This window comes from Manacus vitellinus, unplaced genomic scaffold, assembly GCF_001715985.3.
Source record: "Manacus vitellinus isolate BGI_N305 unplaced genomic scaffold, ASM171598v3 scaffold_1_pilon, whole genome shotgun sequence".
In the NCBI taxonomy this organism is placed as follows: Eukaryota; Metazoa; Chordata; class Aves; order Passeriformes; family Pipridae; genus Manacus; species Manacus vitellinus.
In genome coordinates this window covers 10,853,905-10,881,566 of record NW_021939396.1, presented here as the reverse complement: position 1 = coordinate 10,881,566, position 27,662 = coordinate 10,853,905, and the positions used below count along the sequence as shown (strand labels likewise).

Here is a 27,662-nt window from a genome sequence, read left to right as displayed (position 1 = left end):
CCTGAAGATACCAGTGATGCTGAAGAACTGGGTCCAAAGTTCCCTGGGGACCTACTCGAAGACAACAGAGCACTGAGTTTCTTTCTGTTGCTGCTGATCCCCTTTCAGCTGCCACCACTGCTCCAAGGTTATTACCCAGCATGCAGGGTAACAGCTTTAAAAAACAAATGGCACAGGAAATCAGGGCCTCACTTGCTTTGTTTTTTTTCTTCTTATACATAAAATTATCCACTAAAATGCTGTGTAGGGTTAAAAATATAGTGCCCTTCCCCCCATCAGTAATTCCCCGACCATAAGAAAATGCTTCTGCCTGGAAATTGGCACTGATTTTGACATAGGTTAAGACTAAAAATGACTCACAAGAACCCAGAGCCTAAGATCAGGAGAGGCACCTGCCGCTGTTTTATTTGAAGCAGCTTCCTCGGTGACACTAATCCACTCGCTCAGTGGTACACACAGGATGGGCTCTGCTGGCATTCAGGGCTGGAAGCCCTCAGCCCTCCCTGTGCACACCACATATCGGGGCACACTCAGCTGGGGCAGCCCAGGGCCACGGCTCAGCAAAATGATCTTCCTCATTCAGTCCATTCCACGCTAGAACAGGCTGCCCAGGGAGGTGGCGGAGTCACCGTCCCTGGAGGACATTATGGAAAGCGGCACTCAGTGCCGTGGTCTGGTTAACAAGGTGATATCCGGTCACAAGCTGGACTCGATGATCTCAGAGGTCTTTGCCAACCTAATTGATCCTGTGATTCCATGCTGTGGAATGCTCCTTTGTGCCCCTGCTCTGAGCTGTTCCCCGCGTCTGCCCGGGCGTGCCGCGAGCTGCACCAGGAGGGAACTGCTGTTAAGCCGAACCAAGCAGGCAACAGGGGCATTTCCGGCTTGGAGCCGTTCCCGGTCGGTGCCAGCCCGCAGCCAAGGTGAGCAATCGCCTCTCCAACACACGGCACCGCGTCCCAGCCCTCCCTCCCCTCCCTCCCGGGTCACCGCGACCCGCCGCGGAACTGCGCGCACGGCGCTTCCGGGGGCCGGGCCGCGGCGGCAGCGGGAGGCGGCGGTGCGGCAGGGCAGGGCCGGGCAGGGCAGGGCGGCCCGCCGGAGCGGCTCCTCCCCGGGCCGGAGCGCCTCCCGGCGCGGCGCCCCGCGGCGCGCCTGCTCGCCATGAACATCGAACGTGGAGTTCCAATCGCCACAAACTACCCCTGGGCCCGGCTGCCCGCCAGCGTCAGCAGGTGCGGGCGGCCGAGCGCCGGCCCGGGCAGCGGCGGCTGGACACGGCGGGGCTCGGCCCTGCCGGCCCCGGGGGAAGGCGGGCGGGCCCCCGGGGCCATGGGGTGACTGCGGGATGGGGGAGGGCGGCTGTGCGAAGGGGGGATATGGGCGGCGGTGTGGGGCTCTCTGTGGGGAGGGGGGTTGCGAGGAGGGTGTGGGGCTTTCCGTGGGGACAGCGGGGTGTGAGGAGGGTGGGGGGCCCGCATATGCAGAGCGAGGTGATTGGGGGTGTGCAGGGCCCCCCTGTGTGGAGAGGGGTGTGTGTGGGGGGTGTATGTGTGTGTGTGTGTGTGTGGTGCCTCTGGAGAAAACGGGATAAGAAAGCGGTGTGGGCTCTGTGTGCGAGGAGCGGGGTGTATGTGTGTGTATATATGGCCTCGGGGAGAGGAGGGGTACGTAGGGGTGCCTTGGGAGATGTCAGGGTGCCAGAGGGAGATGTAGGGTACCCGCTGAGCTTTTGCAGATGGAAAAACGGGAGTTGGGTGTCCCTTCTCCAACCCGTGGTTGTGTGAGCCGAACCAGGACAGGTGTCCTCGGAGGCTTGTGCAGCGCCGTGTTTCGGTAGCCAAGGAGGTCTGTGCTGCGAATGGCTCCTAGAAAACAAAACCTCATGAAATTTTGATTGCCTGGATTTAATGGGGCTCCGATAGCAGAGGGAAGGTAGTGTGACCAGGTGAGAGGAGGTTCTTGTCTCCAAAGTCTTATGCTGCTTGAAAGGAGATGCTGTTAAACAATTAATTCCTTCTCTTGCACAGAGGAAGGATGGAGAGGATGAGTAGTGGTTGCAGGCCTCGAGTAATTTAATTCCTTGAGTTTGAGATTTCAGGGGCAGTAGGAGTGGAATGAATGATGCTTTCTCTTTACTTGCCTAGCATGAGTGCCATAATCTTGGCTGTGTGATTCAGGATAGAAAATATACCAGTGTTTAATGTTTTATTTACTTCAGTGTAGCTTCTGGAATCCTGTTTTGTTTACTTCAGTGTTAACATAGTCCTTAATATTTTTGTACTTTGAGCAAATACTTAGATCCTTCTTTGGATATTTATTCAGTTACAGATATCAGAGGTTGCTTTTCTAATAGCTGATTCTGCAGTTTGTGTGCAACTTTCTTGTTTATCCCATATATGCAGTAAAGTACCTTTTCATCAGAGGATCTCTTCTAGTGTAAGCATCAGTGAGGGAACCAGGAGAGGAAAGAGGAAAACCAAACAACCCAAATGACTTGATGCAGAGTAGACAAGTAATTTAAAGAATATTGAGGGGACAGTTTTTGAAGTAAGGCATTTGAAGCATAAACCAAAGTTCTCTTTTTATCTTCTTTCCTGATAGTCAAGTAATGTGCTGTGCTTGTTCCTTAATCTTGTGACCTAGGATCACTTGATTGCTTCACTTCCGTGAAGCTGCAGCTTGAGCAGTTTCACTATGTTATTTTTGGGGGATTATAAGCTTCTTGGGTGTAACAGTGGAAGCTTCACGTGCCATTCACTATGCTTGGTTTTTGCTACACTAATTCTGGGTAATTCTTCAAGGCTGAAAGATGCTGAATGCTTGGAAGATGTTTGATGCATCATGTGCTTGGTTTGAAAATCAGATGCTCCCTTTTTTATCACAGTGGTATTAGGGAAAAAAATATCTGAAGATGATGGCTTAAATCTGAATCTTGTGTAGAAACCTGTTTAAAGATATTTTTGAACTCCTACAGAGACTAAAGATACTGTCACTGTTGAACTGGGAGCTCACTGAGCAATGACAAATACCTGCATAGGTTTCCTCACGAGACACTGCAGTGGTTTAACTAAAAGGGGGTTTGTGCAAGTCAGTTAAAAGGTTTTTATGTTTTCAAGGGTCTTGGAAACTCCCAGAGGGAATATGAAAGGCAAGTTGTACTCTACAGCATCCGCAATCAGTTACGATACCGGAATAACTTAGGTGAGTAAAGGAGCAAAGTAACTTCTAATTGCTGTCCTGTCCTTCTGTGTGGAAGCTTGTCTTTACTGTAAAAAAGGCAAGAACAAGCCTGTTTCAAAGGTCCTCCCTTCCTTAAAATTAAATACTATTAAATAATAAAACATCAAGAAAAATCTTGACTTTTGAGTCCATTTGGCAACTTTTCTAGCAAAGCACTCTTGAAGGTTACTGAGTTGCCAAGTGGAACTGTATTCCTGCTGTAGTTCTGCTGCCATTTTCCAAGAAATTAAGAGATGTTAAGAGACCATTTGACTTGTAAAGCCTGTCACTAGATGAGATGCAGTGACCCTGACTCACATTGACTGTTGGCTATGACTCGTTTGCAGAACTTCAATTTACTTCGCACTGACTGCATCCATTTGTCTTCACCAAGTAGATAATAGTTTCACTAATTAAAAGAGAATTTTCTACAGCCTTCATGAGTTCTATCTCAATGGGCCACTTCCTGGTAACCCATTAGATAAATCTGCCCTGTTTTGGTGTCATCTCTAACAGCTCTGAGACTACTTGTATCCTATGTAGGAATTTTTGGGTGCTGAATGCCTTGCACTACTGCTTTATTTTGCTCCTAGTTTTCTGTCAATTGCCATTATGCTGTTTTTAATCCTTTTGTTGTAACACTTTTTTATTTTTTTTTAAATCGAACATCATAGAGCAGTGCAACTTTTTCTCCCCTTTTAGTTAAGCACGTCAAGAAAGATGAACGTAAATATTATGAAGAACTGTTAAAATACAGTCGAGATCATCTCATGTTGTACCCTTATCATTTGTCTGACATCATGGTGAAAGGTCTGAGGGTAACACCATTTTCCTATTACACAGGCATAATGGAGGTGAGTGCAGAACTGTGGTGAGAGTGTGTTTTTGTTGTTCTCTGTCTAGAGATGTTGGTAATGGCCCTGTAATGCATACAAGTTTGTTTGGTTTTGTGTAGGGTCTTCTAAGAAGTAAGGAGACAGTAAGGAAAGTTTCCAGAGAACTACTTGTACCTGCATTTTTTTTTGTTTCTGCCCCATTAGCCTTTAAAGAGCTGGACTTTGTCATGTGGAGCTGGGGTGGGACTCACTCTGAGACCAGACTTTCTCTTTTGATGCTTGAGATTTATGAGTCTTCACTTCAATCTGTAAAAGGAATACCCCATTTTTTCAGATTAATAAAACAAAGAGAATCACCATTTTAAAAACCCAGAACTTTGAATGTTTTTTAATTTTTTTTTTCAAAAAGGACACTTAACCATATTAGAAGCTTTTTGAAAAGCCTGAAGCAGATCTGTTTTTATGAGAACAAAAATGGTTCTGTTTTCTATCAGCACTCTGGCAACCTTCTTTTATTTTTGTTGGATATTATGAATGTTTTTATGTTATTGTGTGTATAGTGATTGCAGACATAATGGATTAGTTGTTTGTTTATTCTGTTATTAGTTAGAAATTTTGTGTGCTTGTTTTTTTGTGAAGAGAGATACAGGATTTTGTGTATTAGTCTTTCAGTCAGCTTTTTTCTTTGCAAAGGTAACTTTAAACAGAAGTCTCACTTTTTATGTATTTAACTTATTGTGTAATGATTAATCAAATGATTGGCAAGTTTGAGGTAACTGACTTTAATAGACCTGTTTAAATTTCATTTAGTTCTTAAAATAAAAAGGACAGGCAGGTTTTTAGTCCTGCTTTTCTGCAACAATTTCTTCTTGCAAACTAAAAGTTTTCTTATCTTTTTAAGGATATAATGAATAGTGAAAAAAGCTATGATTCTTTACCCAACTTCACTGCAGCTGATTGTAAGTATTACCTACTTGCATTACTGCTTTCAGTGAGCTGGAAATAAGGAGCTTCTGAAAATGAATTTGCAGGCATCTGTTTGCTTGAACATCAGCATGTGAATGAAGGTGTAGAGGCGTTTTAATAGTGATATTGAGGAGTGTGTACTCTTCATCCAGCAAAATGAGCTGCTGGTCCTTTTCTAGTGTGTTTTTTGGCACATGTTGGGCTGAAGACATTAGCAAGTCACTGAGAGGCTGTCACACTCCTGTGAAGTGGCATGTGAATTAAGTGGAATGTGAATTAAGGGATGATGTACCAGAAAAGAGAGGGAAGAGAATCTGGTATTTTATGACACTCATGGATGTGTCAGATGTTTTATTTATTACACTGTTCTGGTATGAGATGGGGAGATTAAGAAAGCAAAAACCTTGAACCTGGTGGAGGAGAACAGAATAAGATCAACAGCCTACTAAAAAGTCTTATAGAGCAAAGTGTAAACTGCTGGCACAGGGATGGTGTTAATCAAACCTGCCACTGAAAAGTTACCTATAGTTAAAGACTTAACTCCTCACCTTTGGTATATATGTATAAAGTTGTCTTTAAGGATAGTGTATGGTCAGGTGAGGAGTAACCTGTAGATTTTGGAAAGAGTTGGTTTTGTTTTTAAAAGGGTATTGTCAATTAACTACTGGTTTGCCTCTATGTAATGTTCACAGATAAAACTTCGTTCTTCAGCACCACTAGTGTTAGTCAGGAGTATGAAGAGAGGAATGATTTCCCTCTTTTTGTTTGATTTCTCTCCCCCACCAACAATTGTTATCTTAGCACAGCTGCAAATTAGTGACTGCAGTATAATTAAGTTAAACTTCTTCAATTACATTTTATCATAAAAGCTAGTGTCAAACCAGAAAGTTGGAGTTAAAACTAAAGAATAGTTTTCTAATATCTGTTCATCATTTCTTATTGGCTGAAGGCTAAAGATTATAGAAGTAAACTTTGATTCAGTTTAACTCAACTATATCTTAATCATCTTCCTTAGAAGCTTAAGCAGCCTTTTGTGCTCTAATTCTTAGAGTTCTAATCCAGTGTCTGGTATGGGCTTTGGAGGAAAACCTATAACTATTAATTTGAAACTGTTGATGTGAGCGTAGGAAAAAAGGATTATTCCCTGCTACCCTGTGACTTGAGTGATAGGGGATTTCTTCTTTTTTTTTTTTTTTCCTAACCTGTACACAGTGAATGAATGGGTATGGATTATGAGATTAATTTAGCTCCTATAACTATCCTTTTATTTTGGATAAGAGTAATTAAAATATTATTATGTAATGAGTTCTGATTCTTTAAAGAATGTTTAAGATATCTTCAGCTTAAACATGTCTCAAGAGAAATAAAACCTTACTTATTTTTCAGGTCTAAGACTTCTTGGCATAGGAAGAAACCAGTATATTGATCTAATGAACCAATGTAGGTCTTCAAAAGTAAGTTTGTCTTTGACTTTCCCTCCCTTTACCCTCCCCCTCCTTGGATGTAAACAGAACATGTGGAAAACATTGTGATGGCTGTTGATAGAAGGAGGGCCTTTAGTTTGCAGCAGTTCGTTCCTTTCTTCAGGGAACTCCTAAGTGCTCTTGAAGTAGCTTCACAGTCCTTCAACTGAAAGTGAGCTTACCAAAACATGCAGCTGATAGTGAACTGAAAAGTAATGGCAGTGAAATGCAAGAGAGGGTACTCAGGTCTATAAATAAACAGTGTCCTCCAGTTTTTCTTTCTTGGACTGACATTCTCTGTACATGTTTAGCACTGAGCTTATTGAGACTGTTGGGGTACTTTGTCCTTAAAAGTAAATAAAATATGTTTGTAAAATGTGTTTTTAAAATCACTGAACTTCTTTAAAATATCCTGTTTGTATACTTTTTTTGCTGTGCTCTCTTACCTGTTCACATTAGAAAACATCATAGTTAAAATTTGGATTTGATCCTAATATGTCGGAATAGTGTGCGTTTTAATTAGTGACACCTACAATATGGATGAGTTTATGGGAAGATTTAACAATATCAGATGTAAATAATTTTTTTTCCTTCCCATTTCCATGTGATTTGAGAGAGAAGGGAAACTTTTACTAAATGACAGAGCTAATAGTATGTTTGTGTCTTGTGTGTCTCCAGTCTGTGAATGTAATGTACTTTAAAATGGATATTTATACAGATCAGTTTCTATAAAGGCTGTCTGTGCATGTGAAGTGCTCTTTATTACTATCTCAAATGGACTGTACCACTGCAGAAATTTTTCAGAAGGAAAACTGCTCATGATCTGTTACCCATGAAGCCTGTGGAGATTGCTATAGAGGCGTGGTGGGTCGTGCAGGCCGGCTACATCACTGAGGATGACATCAAGGTATTGGAGTAGGGGTTGCATCTCTTAAGTGTGGTTGAATAGTGATAGTCCCTGAAAACAAGGGCTTTCTTTTGTGTGGAATACACAAAGATTATGTTGCAGATTTATAGCAACTCTCTTATGGAAATAAAGATTGGAACTAAGGGAGATTGTGATGTTTTCTTTGATGTATTCTGCCCTCTCTCTCTTTTGTACTTTCTGCACTACATACAGTGCTGAGGTGGTTTTGCATCAACCAATCTGTGGTAACTAATGTATGTGATCATATGGTTTGTAGGGAGCAAGCAAAAAAAAATGTTTTCTTAAATTTCATGTTTGAATCCTGACAGGGCAGCTTTGGCTGAATCTTCTCTATAATTAGAATCAGAATGGCAGTGGATTTATTTGACACATATCTTCATTGTTTCTATTCTTGTGTCTGCTTAGTTTTTCACTGTTTGCACATGGAAAACTTATGAGATCACCTAATGTTTCATCCTCATTCTGTTTTCATTCTCACAGTCATCTTTTTACAGTCAGCTAGTCATTTGATCTGGATTTATTTCCTTCTCTAGAAGTGTTTTGTTTAGATTAGCACATATTTTAAGCAGTGATGGAATCTGTTTTTTGGCTACTATTTGGAATGTCTTAGGCAGTGGTTACTTATGTTTTGACATTCCACCAGCCCAGGGAAGTTAACCTGAAGCACTGGGCCTCTTTCTAGAGTGAATCCATTTGTGTGGCTGAACATTTGATTTGCAAGTTTTAAGGAGCAAACCTATTATACTGTGGACTTCACTTGCCAAATTCTTGTGCAATTAATTACTGTTCCTAGAGCATGAATAATTTTGTGTGGGGACAAGCTAAAAAATTTTAAGACTTCAACAGGAACTGCAGTGAATTCTTCTGTGCAAATATTTTGGTTAAGAGCCTGAGTTACTTACTGTATTCTTATATTACTTAAGACTAATTTGAGACTGAAATGTTTGGGGTCTTTTGAGTAGTATTAAGAAAGTTGCATAGACTAATTTCTACAGAAGACTAATATGATTTCTTTTACCTAGATTTGTACTACATCAGAGAAGTCTGCTATTGATAAGATAATTGATTCAGGTCCTCAGCTGGCTGGTTCATTAGACTTCAATGTAGTTCACAGTAAGTTTTTAATGAACATTCCTTTTCTGTTTTTAGATCTTCCTTAGTAATTTTCTGAGAGTAGTGTCTCAAAACTAGGAATAAAAGGGAATGTAGAAAGCTGAAGCAAAAGAAGAGTTGAAGGAGAATATTCAAGAGCTGTACAGACTGCAGTCTAGATTTTGTAAATGATTTAATGGTGAGCAGTTAGCAGCTGTTGTTCTGTTATTGTTTGAGTCAACAAATTCTTTCATTAGAAACTGCCTGTAAAGATTGTGGGGGAAGGGGATGTAGATGACAATGGAAGCTAAAATTAAAAATGTCAGAATTGGTAATCCTGGATGGTTAAACTGCACTCCTTGCTTTTCAAAGGAAAGTCCTTTTTATTTTTCCACTATTTTAACAGCATCAAAATGGGGCTCAAATCTAAGAGGCTGTTTTGATTCCCAGAAGTCTGCAGCTGTTAGTGAAAAACGGTGTGCATACATGTCTTCCCATTTCAGTGTGACAAGTAATAGGTATAGACAAATCATATTAGGCAAGGAAGTAAAAAATTCACAGACAAAATCCTCCTTGAAAAGTCTGCCTGTAAGTGCTTGGCTTACTACAAACACTCAAACCTGCACTGTAGTTCTTTATAAGAAACTGAGGCAGAATTTCACTACCTGTTACTGAGCAGAACAAAACAACTAAAAAAAGGTGAGGTAGGTGAAATTCATGCTCTGGAGGGATCTGAACAGTATAGAGCTTAATAAAATTTGAATTCCAAAATCTCTTCATGATCTTTATATATTGCCTGGTGTTGTTTCTGGAGAGGGTTACAGCTCAGGTTTAGTAGGTTTAGAAAGATCTAATGTATGGAAAAAGAATATACAGACAATTAATGTAATGGAACTGCAGGAAGGATTGTATTTTATGGGGAAAGAGGACTGTTTAGTCCAGACTACGATGCCACCAGTACATTTCAGGTATGTAAATAAGGATATATCAACTATGAGAACTGAATCTGAAGGAGAGACAGTATAAAGCACCTTAAGCATGTTGACGACTTGTAATGGTCCATTGAAGCTGGTTTGTTGATACACATTCTTTTGCTTAGCTGACGTGAATTCGGGTTAGTTGATGGGTTAATGCAGGCATTTTATTTAAGATCTTTATGATGTGATTGAGGGTGGTAATTTAACTAGAGACACTACAGGTGTATAGGCACTTTTTGCAGCTGGGCTGAGCAATGTGTGTGCATGAAACATCCTGACAATTCTACTTCAGGTGTTTTGTAACACTTCACCTGAGGGTTGTTGGTACACCTCACCCCCACCGTGACGAATGTGGTGTAGATGGATTGATCTTGGGTAGCACCAAAGGAACTGTGGACTATAAATTTGGCTTATTTATACTTTGTAATTTGGCTTTATGCTTTACCATTAAAGGATAGCTAATGTTCAAGATGCATCTGGACAATGCTCTCAGGCACATGATTCTTGGGGTGTCCTGTGCAGCACCAGGAGTTGGACTCAGTGATCCTTATTGATCCCTTCCAACTCGGCATATTCTGTGATAGCTGTTACAAAACTTGGACTCTAAAGATAACTATGCTGTGATTTTTTTCCATTCCTCAAAAACTTCTCACTGGCTTATCTTCGCTGCAGAACTCAGTGCTCAAATCAGTTTCAAGTGGGGAAAGTGTAATTTAAGTGTTTACTGTATTATTGTCCTTGTTGTATGGAATGCTCCTCTTTATCTGCTACAACTTTGCTGATGCCTTGTGCTGAAAGGCACCAGAATTTACTTTTGCAGCTGTATAAGCAAGACTTTCTGTAAAGACGTGTGGCAAGGACATGTGAGGACCATCAGAACTGATGTGATTTAGTTTGTATCCTTGCTATCAAGTGTGTGAGTCCTGGCCTGGGTACCCAAATGTAGCCAGCATCAGCTGATAAAGCTAGTTAAGGATAAAACCCTCACTTCTTGACAATGCAGTGATGATGGTGAAAACTAAGTTAACATTTAAGCAGAGATCTGCTCACGTTTGTCAAATGGAACTTCTTTTGCTGTGCTGTCCTGAAAGGACTTGTAGAGCTCAGAGTGTGAGTGAGGAACTCTGGTTTAGGGGGACACCAACACCTCTTCAGTATTATGTGGGGTTTATTGGTCCATGCATTGCAAAGAAATATTCTACTGTGGAGGCTATTAGGAAAAATTACTTTAAAATCTGAATCGGCTGATGGGGAAGTCTGCTTTACATCTTCAGTAGTCTGGAAAATGTTTCTTTTCTTCTAAAACTGTGTCCTTTTATTTATAAAGGTTTGTATAACAAAGGATTTATTTACCTTGATGTACCAATATCTGATGATAGCTGTATAGCAGGTAAGTAAATATTTCATGACTATTATACCTACGTTTTCTCAGTTTAATTTCAGTTATCCTGTAGTTCTTTCTCTTGGAAGCTGCTTGTCTGTGTACATGAGTGTGCTGAAACAAAACATTTGAGCTATGAAACTTTTTCCTGACTAAACGTTTTCAACCATATTAAAACATTGTTTTTATTGTATATAGGATTTTTTCAACTTGAATTTTTTAGGTTATCTTGAACGCATAGTTCGGTAAGATGAGATTCTTTTATGGGAGTCATGGTATGAATTAATAAGTATCCCTCTATAAGTTTGTAATGAAAAGGAAGAATAGCACAGAGAATTGTAGTTACCAAAAAGTCATAGGTTTTTGACTTCTTGCCAGACAGATATAATGTTTTAATAGATACCAGTTCTATTCTTCATGGGTCTTGTTACCTTGATTAGTCATGGACTAAACCATCCCAGCATATGTGTGCCCTTTGGACAAACTCATTATGCTGTGATAGGTCTCAGGGGTTTGTGAATTCAGTATGATCTGCAAAGACATAAATTGTTTGGAACCTGGTCATGCAGAAGTACCAGTCATTGCTGTAGTAGAGATCATTTAAGTGAAAGTCCTCTAAATACAGAAGACTTACTGCTTAGAGAATCACTTTGGGAATCTCAGTTCTGGAGTGTGTGGGTGGGGTGGTGTTTTTGTGTCCTACTGCAAACACAGGCATGATTTTGTCTCCATTGCAGTCATTTTATGTGCTAGACACTGGAAATTATCTCTAGTTGATGAGCTGGAGAGTGCAAGGCTGTGATGTAAGGTAGAGTGGCTTTAGTTTTTATAAGTCAACATGTTGACAAGCGTTACTTTTTTTAAGGAGTGGGAGAATTTTAAATACTGCATATGCTATCTTTAGGCTTTTATTCTTTGTGCCTGGGAAATCCTCAAAATTGCAGGTATAATGAAAATTAAAGAAGTATAAACTTATTTTTCCATTTTAGTGCAGTTTCAGTTTAGTAAAGTAAGTACCAAATTGTAATTTTGAAAGTAATTCTTGTTTCAGTGCCACCACTTGAAGGTTTTGTTATGAACAGAGTGCAAGGTGATTACTTTGAAACACTCCTTTACAAGATATTTGTTTCAATAGATGAACACACTAATGTGGCAGAGGTAAGTAAAACTTAAACTGTGTCAGGGAGATAGGAACACTTGAAAATGGCCCAAAGCACACTGCTAAAAATACTTAAAGCAGAGATATGGATTCATATCAAGTGATTTTGTTTAGAGATACTGCCAGGCTTAAGTCCAACCTGTAGCTTTTATAGTACTTTAAGCTTGGAGGAGTACCTTCAGTTTAGTGAAACAATTCCATCAGGTGGAATGAATTTATTCAAAGGTGACTAAACTAGACTTTTATACAGCTAGAACTGGAACATAGTCTGTTTTGATAGTGTGAAATAAAATTCAAGTAATTTTTTCTTTGGCAGTGAAAGCATGCAGGATGTTGGCTTAAAGCAGGAATGTAACTTTTGCTTAAGGATGGTTTCAGTATGAGAAATACGTTTTCATAAGGTCTTCTCAAAACTTTGTTAATAAACATCTGAAAAATACCCATTAAATATATCCAGGATTTGTTTTCCTCTTTGTGTGTGTTCTGATGTACATGACTAACCTAGAAACGATATACATAACTAACATAGAAATGATATACATGATTAACCTAGAGATTACGCAGTGGAGGATAGCCTCATGTTTCTTTGGCATGCTCTCAAGTGGGACAATTAGGAGATTTCATCCTCTTTTTTTCATCATTTTGATGCAGACAAAACTGCTCCTACCAATACAGGCTGGGTTTAAAAGTAAAGAAAACCAACAGAAAGACACCAGATCCCACAAATGGTGAATTACTCTGCATTGTTAATATTGTATTGCTGACCTGTCCTTTTTTTTTTTTTCAGCTGGCAAACGTGTTAGAGATTGACTTATCTTTAGTAAAGGTATGTGTGTATAATGCATCTGTTGAACTCAATACAGAAAGTTCACTGTCTTGCAGCCTGGTTTCATACAGCAGTTCCTTATTATGTGTTTCTTCAGAATGCTGTGTCCATGTATTGTCGGTTAGGCTTTGCTCATAAAAAAGGCCAAGTAATAAACCTGGATAATCTTCATCCATCGTGGAAGAATGTTCCTTCAGTAAACAGACTGAAGTAAGTGTCTTCACCCTTTCACAGGGCTTATTTTTCTCATTGAAGGGAAAACTTAGAACCAAAATCTGATTGTAAAGCTATTGGTTGCTTTCTTTGACTTATGCAATAACAAATCTCACTTGGCTTTCTAATGTATATAATGGCAAGAACTCTTGGTCCTCTTGTTAATCTGAGAATAAGGAATGGTAATTTAGCCTGTAAGTTCAGTGTACTACATTTGGTGCACTTTTAATTCAATATCTGCTAAGCCATGTAAAATGACTCTTCTACCTGTTTTCTTTGATGCTTATTCAGACTGTGAGAACAAAGTGGATTAGGTTTTTTCGATTGGATTCTTATTCAATGATGGTGATTTGATTTTTCATATCTCTTTCACAATCTGGTATTTTCAAACCCCCAGTAAACTTTTCTGCAGAAGCTAAAGCAGTCTGAGGGATATCAAACTTGACTGGGTTTAGGCCTTAGAAGTGTTGAAAGGCATGTACTGGGTATGCCTGTGCATGGACTAGCACTGGAAGGCAGAGATACTTCTCTGGTGTCACAGTGACCGATAGATGTGGATTTTAATTCACATTAATAGGAGTACTTTGGATCCTCAAAAGATGCTGCTTTCATGGGACAGTGGGGAAAACAGAAGTCCTGTACAGGAAGCTGGGTCATCAGCCACAGATACAGATACCAACAGTCAAGATGATCCAGGTTAGCACTAACAGTAAATTTTAATACATTAGGATCAATTATTTTTATATTTCTAGAGTGGCATAGGCTGTAAAGGGGTGCAGAAACACAGATTATGCAGATTCTTTTTTTCATATGGAATATTCAGTGGGGGAGGTTGTGTCTACTTGGTTTAAAATTCTTTAGCTTCATAGCTTTTTTCTGAAGAAGAAACTGATCTGTAGTGTGGATATAAATTGACAGAAAGATATCAACTTTTGAATTAAGTCAATCAGTTTAGTAGTAATAAGGGAATTCTGTTTTATTTGGTATGGTGATAACTAACTTTTTTCTTTTTTTTTTTTAATTAGATTTGACTTAAACATGATGATACTATTTTTAAATAAAACAAATATGATCATCTGCTTTCTTTTTGTTTTCTCTTAGCTGAAACAGCCAGCGTGAGCAGCCTGAACCTGTCTAGTGGACACACAAAGCGCATTGCCTTCCTGTTCGATTCTACTCTCACTGCCTTTTTAATGATGGGAAATCTTTCACCAGTATGTCTAAATTCTTCAGTGTATTATGCCAAGAATAAATATGCAGAGCTTTAAATTACTTTGATATCAAGATAACACAGCTGTAAATATTTGTAAAAAAGCTTCTGTATTGTTTGTTAAGGATTTTTTTTACTTAATAAAACTTCTCCTTACCAGTCCATTCTCAAAGAATTAAGACAGTTTTGTTTTGTTGTTCCAGAACTTGAAAAGTCATGCAGTCACTATGTTTGAAGTTGGGAAACTGTCAGATGAGAGTCTTGACAGCTTCTTGGTGGAGCTGGAAAAGGTAATCTGTTACATGTTTGCCAAAATGCTTTTTCAACCCTTGAAGTGTTAAAGGGGCCAACTCCCTCCTCACAGTATTTTCATTGTTTAAAACTGCTTATTTAACAATAAGACCAAGAAAATAAGACCTTATCATATTGCTATTCACTGCATGTATACCTCTAGTGACTTTCAAGGACACGCCGTGTATGTGTATGAGTGTGGTGCATCTGGTGAGCAAAGTGAGTTCATGAATTACATTTGCCCAAGTCTGTGTACACACACCTACTTGTTCAATGGATGTCGCTTCCCTTTTAGTAGGGTGTTAATGTTTCTGAAATGCTGCACATCATTTTTGTAGGAAAATTTGACCATTATGTGCTGGAATGCTTAGCCTATACACATTTTAAAGATAATTCTAGAAGGACAACTGTAGAATGGTGTAGGAGGACTGCTGTTAATTGCTGTATCATTTTATACCAGTCAGGTTGACTGAACACTTAAACCCTTTTACCTGAAGACTGAGTCATGGTTCTGATTTATAGAGTTGGTCTTTTGTACTTTTTGACCGTTCCATTAGCATGGCCAAGACTCGCTTTTCATTTAATAGTTGCTGTAGGTCAGCTTTGCATAGAAACTGCAAGGTTGTTACTCAATGAGAAAGCTTTAAAATGCTAATTTGTTCATCTTTCCTTTTGTGTAATTGATGCAACCACCACCATGGATTTATTTTGTTTGCTGTTTAGGTTCAAAGCACAGGTGAAGGGGAAGCACAGCGGTACTTTGATCATGCACTTACACTGAGAAACACGATACTGTTTCTGCGGCATAACAAAGACCTGGGGGCACAAGCTGTACAGCCTGATCAACCAAACAACGGTACTGGGGCAGTTTTGGGAATCCTTCTGAGTTGGTTACTTATCTGCCATGGACCCAGCTTTCTGTCTGTGCTGCTGTTGAAAGCAGTCTGTATCCTGCTTGTTTAACAATATTTTGAAACCAAGGCATCACTTTCTCATCATCCTTTGAGTTTATGTTACTGGATTTGCCTCTTGAATGACAGATTTATTTGCCAAGGCTTAAACTTAACATCCAGGGCAACAGATTAAAGCGTGAGAATGGCAAGAAAAGCTGAACTTGAGAAAGAGATATTCTGTCAAAGACATTTTTCAAGTCTTGAAAGAGAGTGTATTCTTCTAATGGGGCTTTTTTTTTTTTTTTTTGGTTGGTTTGGGTTTTTTTGGTAAATCTTAGCTAATTTCCTCAGTATCTCTGCTTATTTCCTAGATCAGTTAGTTAGAGAGGAACAAACTATAGTTCTGTGTCAGACAACCCTGTATGCCTGGAATTGCTAAAATTATGTACAGAATTATTAAAATTCACCCCAATTATTTAAAACTTCAGTGTGGGAGATGCTGTATTTACAGCTTAGCAGGGGAAAATGGAAAATGTGAAATCACATTTTGTGTTTTGTGTTCCATTCCAAGTGATAATTTAAGAATCTGACATTTTGAACATAGGGTTCCCCTTGGACCTGTTACGATGCGAGAGTTTGCTCGGTTTGGATCCAGCGACCTGCAGCAGAGTTCTCAACAAAAACTATACTCTGCTGGTTTCCATGGCACCACTCACCAATGAAATTCGACCGATTAGTAGCTGCACACCCCAGGTGAAAAAATACTGGGGGATTTCCCCCCCATCTAGTAAAGTATCTTCTTAATAGCTTTGGTTTGGATACATTTGTTAGGTGTTGTCCCTTTTAAAGTGACAAAATCCTTGGCATGTAGAATATTATTGTAATAGATCTAAAAATGTTTAATTGAGGAAAACTGAATATTTAGTAAATAAACTTTGTTGAATTTGTGATCAGTTTATCTGTTGAAGTAGAGTCAAGGACAGATATTTTATTCTTGAGTTAGATTCATAGAAAGTACCTTACTGTGAAGAGTCTTTTGTTACTTCACTAAATACTTAGAATATCATCAGTAGAGAGTAATACATTTGTACTCCAATACTGCAAAACTAGATTTATATTTCTTTAAAACTGCTGATTTTTAAATGATATCTGTATGTGTGACAGTTGATTATTAAGTTATTTCTATTTTCTGGAATAATCTCTCTTCAGCACATTGGACCTGCAATACCAGAAGTCAGTTCAGTTTGGTTCAAACTCTATATTTACCACATAACTGGACAAGGACCACCCTCTCTGTTGCTTTCTAAAGGAACACGCCTTCGAAAACTTCCAGACGTTTTTCAGGTAGTCTGTGCATGAATTTATTCTCCCTCCCTTCTCCAAATGTTTCAAAGATATGCTGTATGCTATTTAGGGATAACAGTTGAAGTCAGAGGTACAGTTCATTGTGAATAATGTTCCTTTTTTAGAAGCAAGTTTTATGTAGCATCTTGGCTTGTTTTCTTTTGAGGTCCTGAAAAAGGAATGATACTTATGTCTCTCCCTTTGTCAGAATGTGACTCCAGTATGTTTGATGCCACCTCTTTCAATTTTAGTGTAAAATATGGTACTGCAGTCTTGAATTTGTTTGTTAGTCCATCCCTAGGGTGTGTTACAAAGATGTAGAAGAGCTGTGTGAAAAAGACAGAGATGACTAACATGATCACTTACAGTTTGTCCAAATCTGTGATGAAGACTTTGAAATTCTAGGCTGTAATTCTTCCTGCAGTTTAAATGACAGCATAATTTAATAAAGGTTGCAGTAGGTTGGAAGAAAGGTCTTCCTAGCCCAGTAACCTCTCTCTAACCATGTCTGTAAGTAGGAAGAAGCAGCACAGCATGTAATACTTCCACTTAAGACCATCCTGCTCTCCCACGTGCTCTGGTCTGGAACTTCCTGAGCTGTATGGGATTCTGTGTATGCAGAGATTGTGTCTTGAATTGCTGTCTCTGCAGTGATCAGTTGATCTCCCAAATTCCTTCCATTCTGAATTTTTTAGCATCCATAAGTGCTTTGGCAAGGAGTCCCACAAAGCAGCACAGATGATCAACTTTTGCCTGAAAAACTTCAGGTGTTGCCTTCTCCCATTCTGTCTCTGATATGCTAATAAGGACAAATGTGCCACAAAGGAGTACTGCTGGGTATTCTGTATACTAGACAGATGTAGGTGGGAGTGGCCATGACAACTTTTAAACTTATCAAAAATCAAAAAATCATTGTATCTTGACTTCGATTTGAAATGCCACAGACATTGGGTCTTGTTCCTCACAGTGGAATTTATAAAATAATATTGTTTAACTACAGCTACATTCTGAGTAGATACTTGAGGACCTAAATATACTAGAATGGTACAGAGACCTCCAGAGAGGGAGTGCATACTTTGGCGTACCAACATTGGCAGTCATCTCTAGCACTAGGATTTGTAGATGCATTTTCCATTCCTCAAACCTTTCATGTGTTCCCTTCCCTTTATGATTGCAAAAATTTTGTAGATTACTGGATAAAGTGAATCAAGTCTTCTAGAGCAGAAGGCATTTTGTAAGGCCATTGGTGATGAGTTGATTCAAACTCTAGTGTCATTAGCTGAAACTACCAGTAAATGTGCACTTCTACTAGTAAAAAGCATTCAGTGTAGTAGCCCTGGAAAACTTCAATACTGCTGATAGGACAGGTTTTGATGAACTAAATGATCTCACATTCTGCACTATCACAAACTTATTGCACTTTTTTTTCCTCTGCATGCATGTGTGACTGATTCTCTCTTACTGCTATTTTGTAGTGTCATTTTCTTAGGAAACTGTCAAGATATTTCTAGAAATTTTAGGGAGTTCAATCTTGAAAACTGAGAAACTAGGAAATTACTCAGTGTTGTTGTCTTCCTGTTCCCCATCCCACCCTTGGATAGGTATTTTAGGGATTGATAAGTCTTTTTTCTCTGCTGATAGTGTTAGTTTATCCATCTTTTATTTTGCTTTTAAATTTATGTGGGGTTACTTTAATCTCCTATTTGCTAGGAGACTGCTGTGATGGCCACACAACTCTACAGGAATTGGTGACAGATACTTCTTGTTCAAAATAGCATCTTAACTTTGAGGTTGGCAAACTTCTGTCTTTACCAGGAATATGAGCATAAGTGATCCTTGGTACCGAGTATAACAGTGTGGAGCTGCAATTACCTTTGATAACTTCTGAGTTGTAACAATATGCTAATGCATAACTCTAGTATTTCACTTTATGTGCTTAGCTAGTTCATTACTACTATAAATACTCCTAATTTTCTCTTCCAGGGTTATGATCGCTTACTAATAACGTCTTGGGGTCACGACCCAGGAGTAGTTCCTACTTCAAATGTGCTGACAATGTTGAATGATGCTTTAACACATTCTGCTGTTCTAATTCAGGTACAGAGTGCTCTGTATAAATGATGAAAACCTGCATAATTTTTTGAGTTGAGGAGATTAACAATGTAGGAGAGCTACACTTTTGTCAAAAACTGAAAAATATGTTTAACTTGTGTAGCCAGTGCTGCTGTGATTCAGTGGTGGTTAAGATAATGGGTTTTGAACTGAATGCACATTATGCATGTGTTATGGTATTATAGGCAAGCAGAGTTTTCCTAGTTATATGTGGGGGAGATACGTAACTGGAGTGAAAATGAAGAGCCCACAAGTTTTTTAGACAGTGATATGAAGTAACTTATTATGAACTGTTATTCAAGAAATGCACTTTTTCAGAGTGTTTGGTATTTAGCTCATACATACCGTAAAGTATGAGCAAAAAATGGTGTTTATCACAAACAGCAGAATAGATTGGGGTTTTGCATTTGGGAGAAGTAAAATAGCTTTCTCTTCACTTTCTTTCATTTAGACAAACTCTCAGAATTAATCATTCAAATAAATAGATGTTTAATATTGTAACAAACATAAAATTACACATTCTCAGAGGCCAACTTGTGAGCAGCCTGTGACTGCATAAAAATGTTCTGTACATAGGGGTGGAAACTCCATTTTGCTCCAGAAGTGCTCAACCTTTTTCAAATGCTTTTTTAACCAGTTATTGGAGAGAAAAACAGCTTCTCTTCACTGAAGTTTAACTTCATGGTGTTTACTCATGTGCATTTTAAGGGGAAAGGTGTGGTACTTTATTTCAGCTAAACAAGAGCCTTAATGTATAAATATTTCCGTTTGTTTGTTTCATCAGCTTGGCTGGTTCTCCTTAAAAGGGAGCACAGGTAGGACTAAGCTGAGCTGATGAGTATTTTTTCTGTTCCTAATTTAATTTCTTGATGTTCAGGGGCATGGCATGCATGGAATGGGAGAAACAATGCACATACCTTTCCCATTTGATGAAGCTGAGCAACAGGGAGGTAACTGATTGTCTTTAATGCAATTTCTACACTACGTTACACATCTGTTGCACATTATCTTGAGCAGTAAGGTTGCAATAATCCTTTTAATACAAATTTTGTTGAGCTTCTGAGTCAGATGAGAAAATGGAAATGGTTGACAACTCTGTACTGAGCTTAGAGATACCATCTTCTTTCTATCTTCTCTGACCTAACTAGGATGAGTTTTCTGGTCTCTCTTCTCTCCTAAGACATATATAAAGCAATAACTTCCACAAACACTTTCAAATCTTTCTTTGTGCATACTAGATTATTAGCGTATTTATTAAGTACATAAATAAATCTTCCAATTATTTAAGCTACCACTTAGAAGAATCTGGGACAGCTAGAAATAAAGCTAACTTCCTAATTTAGTTTTTACTAGGTTCAAAATTAGTTACTTTTATATTCGCTCTCTCTGACACGTCTGTTTTTTCATCTAGCATTAAGTTTGAAGAAATCCTGCATCTCTTAAGTTCTGACATGAATAAGTCAGTGTTTAAACTCCTTGTTAACTTCTAGTACTGTATTCTAATTCTTCAGAATTTCAGATATGTGAAACATATATCTTGCATTAATTTGTCATAGAAGACTCTGGCACTGAAAGAGCTGGACATCTGATTCCTAGCTGAACCTTGCCACCTCTGCTGTCTGAATATACACAAGAGAGAGATTGTCTTCTGTTTGTATTTTTCTTTCTCCTTGGCTCTGTTACTGTACTATAAAATACCAATTAGCACCTGGTGTTATTCCAGATCTAACAATGTCATCACTAAGATGGAGCATTACAAGAGAGAAAAATCCAAATAAAAAACTTACCATGGCCTACAGCTGAACGACATGGTTATGTGGGAGGCTTCTTATAACATAAGCTGGAATATGTTTTGTTTCCTACTAGACTTCTCTCGTGTGAACATGGGCATTCATACGGCTTTAAAAATATTGAGAAACAAAGTGGACTTGCAGCATTTTTGTGGCTATGTCACAATGTTGAATCCTTCAAGTCAACGTGCTAACAGAAAGCTGAGTGATACTTCTGATGGAAGAGGTTGGTTACCAATAATTTCTCTTTTGTCTGCATCCCCTTAATTTCACATATAATCACTTGAGCAAAAGTGAACAAAGGATTAAATTCCTTGATTTGTAACTCTACAAAATACTGTCCGACACAGATACGAACCTGTTTTGAGTGTAGATCTATTGGCAGTAGGCTTTCTAATTTTTCTTTGAGACTAGCTCAGAAATACCAAATACAGACCGAAAAATCACTGAAATAGAACAGTCAACAGAAGAAAAAAGAATACTCTTTAAAATATTAAAAATAAATTGTGTCATTTTTCTATTCCAGAACATAATCTTTTGTAAGTGTTGAGGTTCCCTAAATAACTCTTTAGGCCTAAAATTAGTCAGGCCCTATGTTTCTCCATATCCCTTCCTCCAGTTTTATGGCTGTTTAGTCCTTGGGCAAAGGTAGCTAAACTTATATTCATGTACATGTTTATTTAAGAGTTTACTTTTCCTTTAGGAGAGACTGAACTAACTTTAGGATCTGATGTAAATGGGAGCACAGAATCATTTGAGATGGTAATAGAAGAAACCTCAGTGGATTCTGCAGTCAAGCAAAGCCTTGAAGGTGAAAACATGACAAATGGCTTATACTAAACATTTTCAGTCCAGTTGATTGATTATTGTCTGGGACAAGTGCAATGCTAACTTCCTCTTTAGATTCCCTTAAATATTTGAGCAGTTCAGTAAATGAGCTGTCTGAAAAAGTATGAAATGTCTGGTGGATCCTGATCTAAGATAGCTGATTCTGGGGTCAACATTCTTGCTTTTTCTTACAGTTTGGTTATCTCTTGTTTTTCTTTCTGAAGTACCCACAAATGAACTGGAATGGGTTCCACTGGAATTATGCTTTGGCATTCCACTATTCAGCTCTGAATTGAATCAGAAGGTCTGCAGAAAAATCGCCACTCATGGATTATGTAGAAAAGAAAGGTGAGCTGTAAGTTATCAGCTGCAGGTTTAACAGGTGGTATGTGTTATGTCTGGAGCTTCTGCAAGAACAGATACCCACAATTTAATGACTATAAAGCAGACCTGAGCTGTGTTTCAGCTCAGTTCTAGTATGTAAGGGCGTTGGGTTTTGGGTCCTAGATATGTAGAACTAGTCCTTAGTTGTGGTAAGATTAGACGTTTTTACAGTTTCTCTTAGGCAAAAATTAATTCTTTGTTGTAAGCTGTCTGCGAGCAGATCAGGAAAAAAGTAAATTTGGGTTCCTTCCTACACATTTTCCCTTCCTAGCCTAGTACAGGCTTTTTTTCCTCCTCTAAAGTGTTCTGGAGTGCAGGAGGAAAGCTTGCTGGTGATGCTTTGATGTAAAATGCATTTAGTTCTTGTGGAAATTTTCAAGTATTTGTATCATACTTGATAAATTTAGTCATGGCTTATGATCAAGCTGTCTAATGCTTTTTACTGGAGCTTTTTTTTTATGAAGGAGTATACTTTCAGCAATGGGATTTCTGGGTTTCTTTCCTTTGGGTTTTTTTGTAGATTATTTTTGTGGGTTTGTTGTTTTTTTTTTCCTAAGGCATGGTTCTGGAGACCAAAAATGAGGCTGCTTGAAAATATGGCTTAAGGATTTTATTCTAGTAAATCCTCTGCTTTTTAACAGAGTGTCACTAATGTAACTTAAAAGTCATGTTACCAGACTGTCCTAGATAAGAATGAGACATGATAATGTCTAATATATTAATGTCTTATGTAAAATGGTATTTCTCAATTGCAACGATTCCACTTTATGCAGTGTAAATGATAGGGAAAATAGCATTTACCTGACTAGTCTCAAGAGCAGATAAGTCGAGCACCTCTTCAGTGATGACAGAATTACCAAGCCTTCTGTGTGAAATCTTTTAACTTTGTCATGTGATGTTAGGTACTACTAGAGTTATTTGGGATCAAGTTACTATGGGGATACTTCAGTAAAAATTTGTGCACCTTGAACATTGCTTCTTTTCTTTTTTTTTACAGCCTTCAAAAACTCTTACATTCCAGTAGAAAGCTGTCTCTTCAGGTCCTTAATTTTGTTCATTCATTCCAGGTAAGGAGCAGTAATCCAGATGTTAATCCTTCTGTATGGTCTGTCATCCCTTTCTGCCCTCTTACTTGCCTTTCTTTAGTGTATGGAAACATATATGGTTTGTTTTATTTGCTTTTTCTTTAAATGGTAACTGCATTAAGAGCACTATCAACCTAAAATGTTGCTGGCAGCAAAAAAAAAAAGTACTTCCCTATCCCTTTCCTAGCCTGATTTAATACTTGACTCAATTCTGTTGTGGTTGCTCCTAGACCTTGGTGTTCAATGAGTATAAATATGTAATAAATATGTAAAACTACATCCTCTGGGAGGATTTTTCAAGAGTTTAGATAGAGAATAGGGTCTTGTGTAGCAAGCCAAGAGGAATCTGCCAGGTCTGCAGCCTGCTCTAATTCTGCATGCGAGTGTATCCAAGCAAGGCATGTCCACCCGTAACATGGACTCTGCTTAGCTGCTCTGTCTTATGGCACTTTCCTGTAAAATTCTTATCTTTTCAGTAAGGTAACAAATTTGCAGGTTACTTAACCAGGGATGGATAGTGTGATCCTGGAATTGTGTCCTGATAAGAATGTTGATGATTCCTAGTAGGTTTGAAGCCCTCGTCTGTCAGTCTCAAGGGACTCCTGCCCTAATGTGTTAGGTGTTATGTCTGAGATAACACTTTTCTAGCTGATGATCACAGAGTTAAAAAAAACGTGCTGAAGTGAATTTTAAGATGAGCAAACCAAACTTCTGGGAAATAATACCCCAGTGTACGATCAAGTTGTTGCCTCCAAATACTTGTGTACATCTTAGCATGGTATGGGATAAATAGCAGTTCAAAAGATGTCCTGAAGATTTTAGAGCTTTCAATTCATTTTTTTCTAGGTCTTAATTTTTAAGCCTCAGAGTTCCCTGAAGGTTCCTTGGAAGCCAAATAATATATGCACAGGTGCAGCTGAGGCAACTGTATGCTTATTTAATTTTGTTTATTTTGTTTTTACTTCCATAATTATTTGGAATTTACTGGATTAAAGTAACATACTTCAGAAACTTGAAGTGTATTTGCAGATTAGATTAGCCTGTCATATTTTTCCTATTAAGTCTTTCATTTGTTTTTAAGACATGGTTTTCTTCCTTTTGCTTTTAGGAAGGTATTTCAACACTGGATCAGCTCCATGATGCTGGTTCTTCAAGTTCACTTTTGCAGCCAATTTCTGCAGACGTGGGTGTTCCTCTTCCTGCCAAGAATCTCATGTTCAAGGAAGGTGTATTATCCGAATGGAACGGATGGGCCCCTTCCTCAGTTTTTTTCAACCACACTTAAGGAACAAGTCAAACAGAGGTTCTTGTGCATTGATCACTAAATGCCTTTCTTCTATTATGGTTAATTCCTAGTGCCAACCACTAAGAAGTTGTACTGCTGCTGCAGCATAACCTATGTAAAACTAGTGTTACAAAAATGTGTTGTGTTGCAGTATTGGGGAAGTACTTAAACTGTCTAGAACTTGTTACTCATTACTGCATATCTTGCTGCAACAGAGAGCTTTTTAGCTGTCAGCACTATTTTTATCTCGAGACAATCTTTCTTTTATAATTAAACATGCCCTTTCTAGGCTTTCTGATGATTGTTAAATTTCTATGCTGTCACCACAAAATTGCAATAGTAGTTTTCTATGTTCGTTACTCAGACATGAATTCTGTTTAGTTTTGTACTGTATTACTGAAAATCTTTCTGTATAAAAGTAAGAGATTTGTCTCTTCCTCTGAAAGCTCAGTGATACCAAGTGATTAAAAAAAAAGTATCATGGTGATATGGGGCATTAAGAATTGTTGAATTCAGCTTAACAGTGGGATCTTGACAAATCAGTACAATGGCAAGAGGAGACTGAGTTAGTGCAGACTCAAAGTCCTGCTGATGACCTAAGGCCACTTTGAAGATGCTGCACTTTCATCTCTGGCAGAATTTGATGGAGGTATGGAATTGGGAAAGGTCTGAGGTGGTCATCTCTGTTTGTAGAGTTAATAGTGATAATGGACTCATCCTGCTCTTTGTATGAAACCAGGAACGTATGAGATTTGATCACACTGGGAGTTAGTCTGCTGTAACTTGAAGCTGTTGATGATTTCTGTTTGTGGGCAAACTCTTGTTGTCATAAGTTGAGTTTAAGGGGTATAACTAGTTCTGTCTTATTGATTAACGTTTGAAAGAACAGAGCTCTTGATTTTTCATGTCAGTCATTAGCAAAGAAAGGTAACAGCAGAGGATGTATAGGCAGAGACTTCTCTGAATCTGTGTTCCTTGAACCATTAACTATTGATTATGACAAAAACTAACAGTAAGCTGTTTCAGCTAAAATCATGTTCTAGCTCTGTTTGTAGGGGATGATTTTATGTAACATGATTTTACTTTGTTTATATTAGGTAATAACTTCTTGCCAGCTTAAAAAAGTCTGTCCCGTTTAGCACACAAGGAGAACAAGAGAATGTAGTATGTTAAGACTTCTTTGCCAAGTCCCTTCTTTACTAGAGCTGCCTTGTTTTAAATAGTCATAATTAAAAATGGGACTTAACCGTCCTGTCATTACTAGCCTGCAATACATAATGGGCCAAGGATCTGTGGTACAGATGATGCTGGACAGCAGCAAGGAGGAAAATGGCAACATTTGGGTTTGTATCCTGTTCTGCATGGCTATAAGAAAAATCAGGACAGAAGCTGGAAAAGGACAAATGCACCACAATAGGATAGTGCAGTGACTTCAGTTACAACTGTGAAAATTCCATTCTCTTTCCTTTGCTTTATGTACATTCCTAGTGTAAGCGTAGGACTTGTGCTCTAAAAAACTGGAAGTCTGTAGTACTTCGGTTTACTCAGTGCTGCTTTCTTACATCTGTTTTTTTCTGGAATTTTACCAACAACAGCTGAACTTACTATTCTGCATATATTACAGTTACATTATCCATATGAAGTTGATGATTTATACTACAGTGACTTCTGTACTGGACATGCATATTCTCCATAGTGGTTTTTAAGTTGCCTTATTTCCTTCAAATGAAATGGAGGAGGAATTGGATGTCAGCCTGCTAGAAATGGCAAACATTTACTGTGAGAACTGTTACAGGGAGATTAAGCCAATACCTAGCACTGCAGAGTAATTAAGCAGTAGGTGATGGCTTACACTTTCAGGACTATAGATGTTACTTTAAGTGCTACAGTAAGCTGCAGTAGGTGAGCTAGTTTGCTGTTTTGTATTGAATTTTGCCATGCACTGTCTATACTAGTATGTAAAGTGATGATAGTGCCAGTTTTATGGAAGTTTGAAAATAGATGAAAACTTATTGTTCTCACTGCATATTCTTCAGTGTTGCTAAGTGAAGGATGCCCTTTGTTATTTAGGTGGTCTAAAGTAAAGTTTCTAAATAAAAGTAGAGTTGTTTAATACCCATAAGTCTTCTGGTGAGAATTCCAGATATGTTTCAGTTTTTTAGAACTCAAGCCACTCTAATTTAGGGGCTTCAACTCTAGTTTAGAGCTTAAATATTCAAGTCTGCATATCTGAAGTTTACTGAATAGATTGCAACCAAAGAAGTCCACTGAAATACCTGAAACTCTACTACAGCACCAGTGCTTGGGATGGTCAAGAGGCTTCAAACTATGTGACTTTTGTTTTAAATATGGTGTAAAAACCCAAAAGATCTCAAAGATCTTCATACCAAAAGAATCTATTTTATATTGTATTGCAAATAAAAACAAATAAAATCAATTTCTTTTCTTCAGGTAGTTTTATTGACTGTGGAGAAAATCATATGCATTACACATTGTAAACCTGTTTTAAGTTTCTGTTTCAGCAAGCTTTTTAATTTGCAGAAGAAAGCTTGGCTTTGTGCTCTGACACAACCTAAGTAGTATTGAAGCCAGATGGATATACCTGAAGATGTTCAGGAGCCAGTTAGGAAGTGTGTTATGTTTGTTTTCAGTTTTTTTGATCATGACTTATTATTGCACAGTTCTTTTTTTCTTTTCCTTCATTGTTCTCAAATTTTCCCTTACTTTCTTGTTCAGTGTTTCAAATGTTTTGTATTTTGAAAGTTTTAAAGTACAACTGTAACTGAATACAGTTGTGCTCTTCTAGTGTGACATTGTTAATATTATAAATTGAATTGTACAAAGTCTGTGTTCAATTAAATTATTGACACATGTAACAAATGTTTACAAATAAACTGTGGTGTAGGTCAAACCATGTGCAGAATCCTTCTCATGCAGTAGTTTTATTCTTGGACACAGCACTAAAATATCACTCTGTCAGTATAGTGCTCAAGCCACCAAATGTCATCAAAGTATCTTAACCTCTGAGGAGAAGGGAAAGTACCAGATGATGATGTCTGCTTTACCTCCTTCAGCCACAATCTATACTTGTAATATTGGATACTGGATATTTGAAGGCACTTGTGGTGTCTTATCTGTTTGCTTTGGTTAAAGACATTTTTGACTGGGAACTTGGAAGAAACGAGTCCAAAATCGTTTATATGAAGTAATGCAGGCTGAGGATTCATTTTAGCAGTATAACTGTAATGTGTGATGACAATATAAAAAAGAAATACAGACCGAGATGGTGAAAGATCCCTAATAACCTCCTCCTTGTGTTTAAATCTTCCTTTATTCTATCCTGGATTTTCTTGAGAATGTGTATGTAACTACCTTTT

The 27,662-nt window shown here is 38.3% G+C and overlaps 1 protein-coding gene across 2 annotated transcripts; it reads left to right on the top strand.

Moving 5' to 3' along the window:
- Positions 1–842: 842 nt before the first annotated feature.
- On the top strand, positions 843–27,208 carry FAM91A1 (family with sequence similarity 91 member A1). Of its 2 annotated transcripts, none has more exons than XM_029959332.1 (24): positions 843–923; positions 3,120–3,204; positions 3,925–4,076; positions 4,960–5,017; positions 6,411–6,478; positions 7,281–7,394; positions 8,438–8,528; positions 10,812–10,874; positions 11,917–12,023; positions 12,812–12,850; positions 12,948–13,060; positions 13,641–13,759; positions 14,165–14,277; positions 14,477–14,563; positions 15,288–15,420; positions 16,062–16,210; positions 16,667–16,801; positions 18,785–18,898; positions 19,791–19,863; positions 20,780–20,929; positions 21,407–21,514; positions 21,756–21,879; positions 22,913–22,982; positions 24,109–27,208. In XM_029959332.1, the coding sequence occupies exons 3-24, from the start codon at positions 3,993–3,995 to the stop codon at positions 24,283–24,285; spliced, it is 2,289 nt and encodes a 762-aa protein (XP_029815192.1). In that variant the 5' UTR covers positions 843–923; positions 3,120–3,204; positions 3,925–3,992; the 3' UTR covers positions 24,286–27,208. The 2 variants fall into 2 exon arrangements, with proteins under 2 accessions (XP_029815192.1, XP_029815193.1); XM_029959333.1 differs by lacking the exon at positions 843–923 and adding an exon at positions 1,563–1,948.
- The last annotated feature ends 454 nt before the right edge of the window (positions 27,209–27,662 follow it).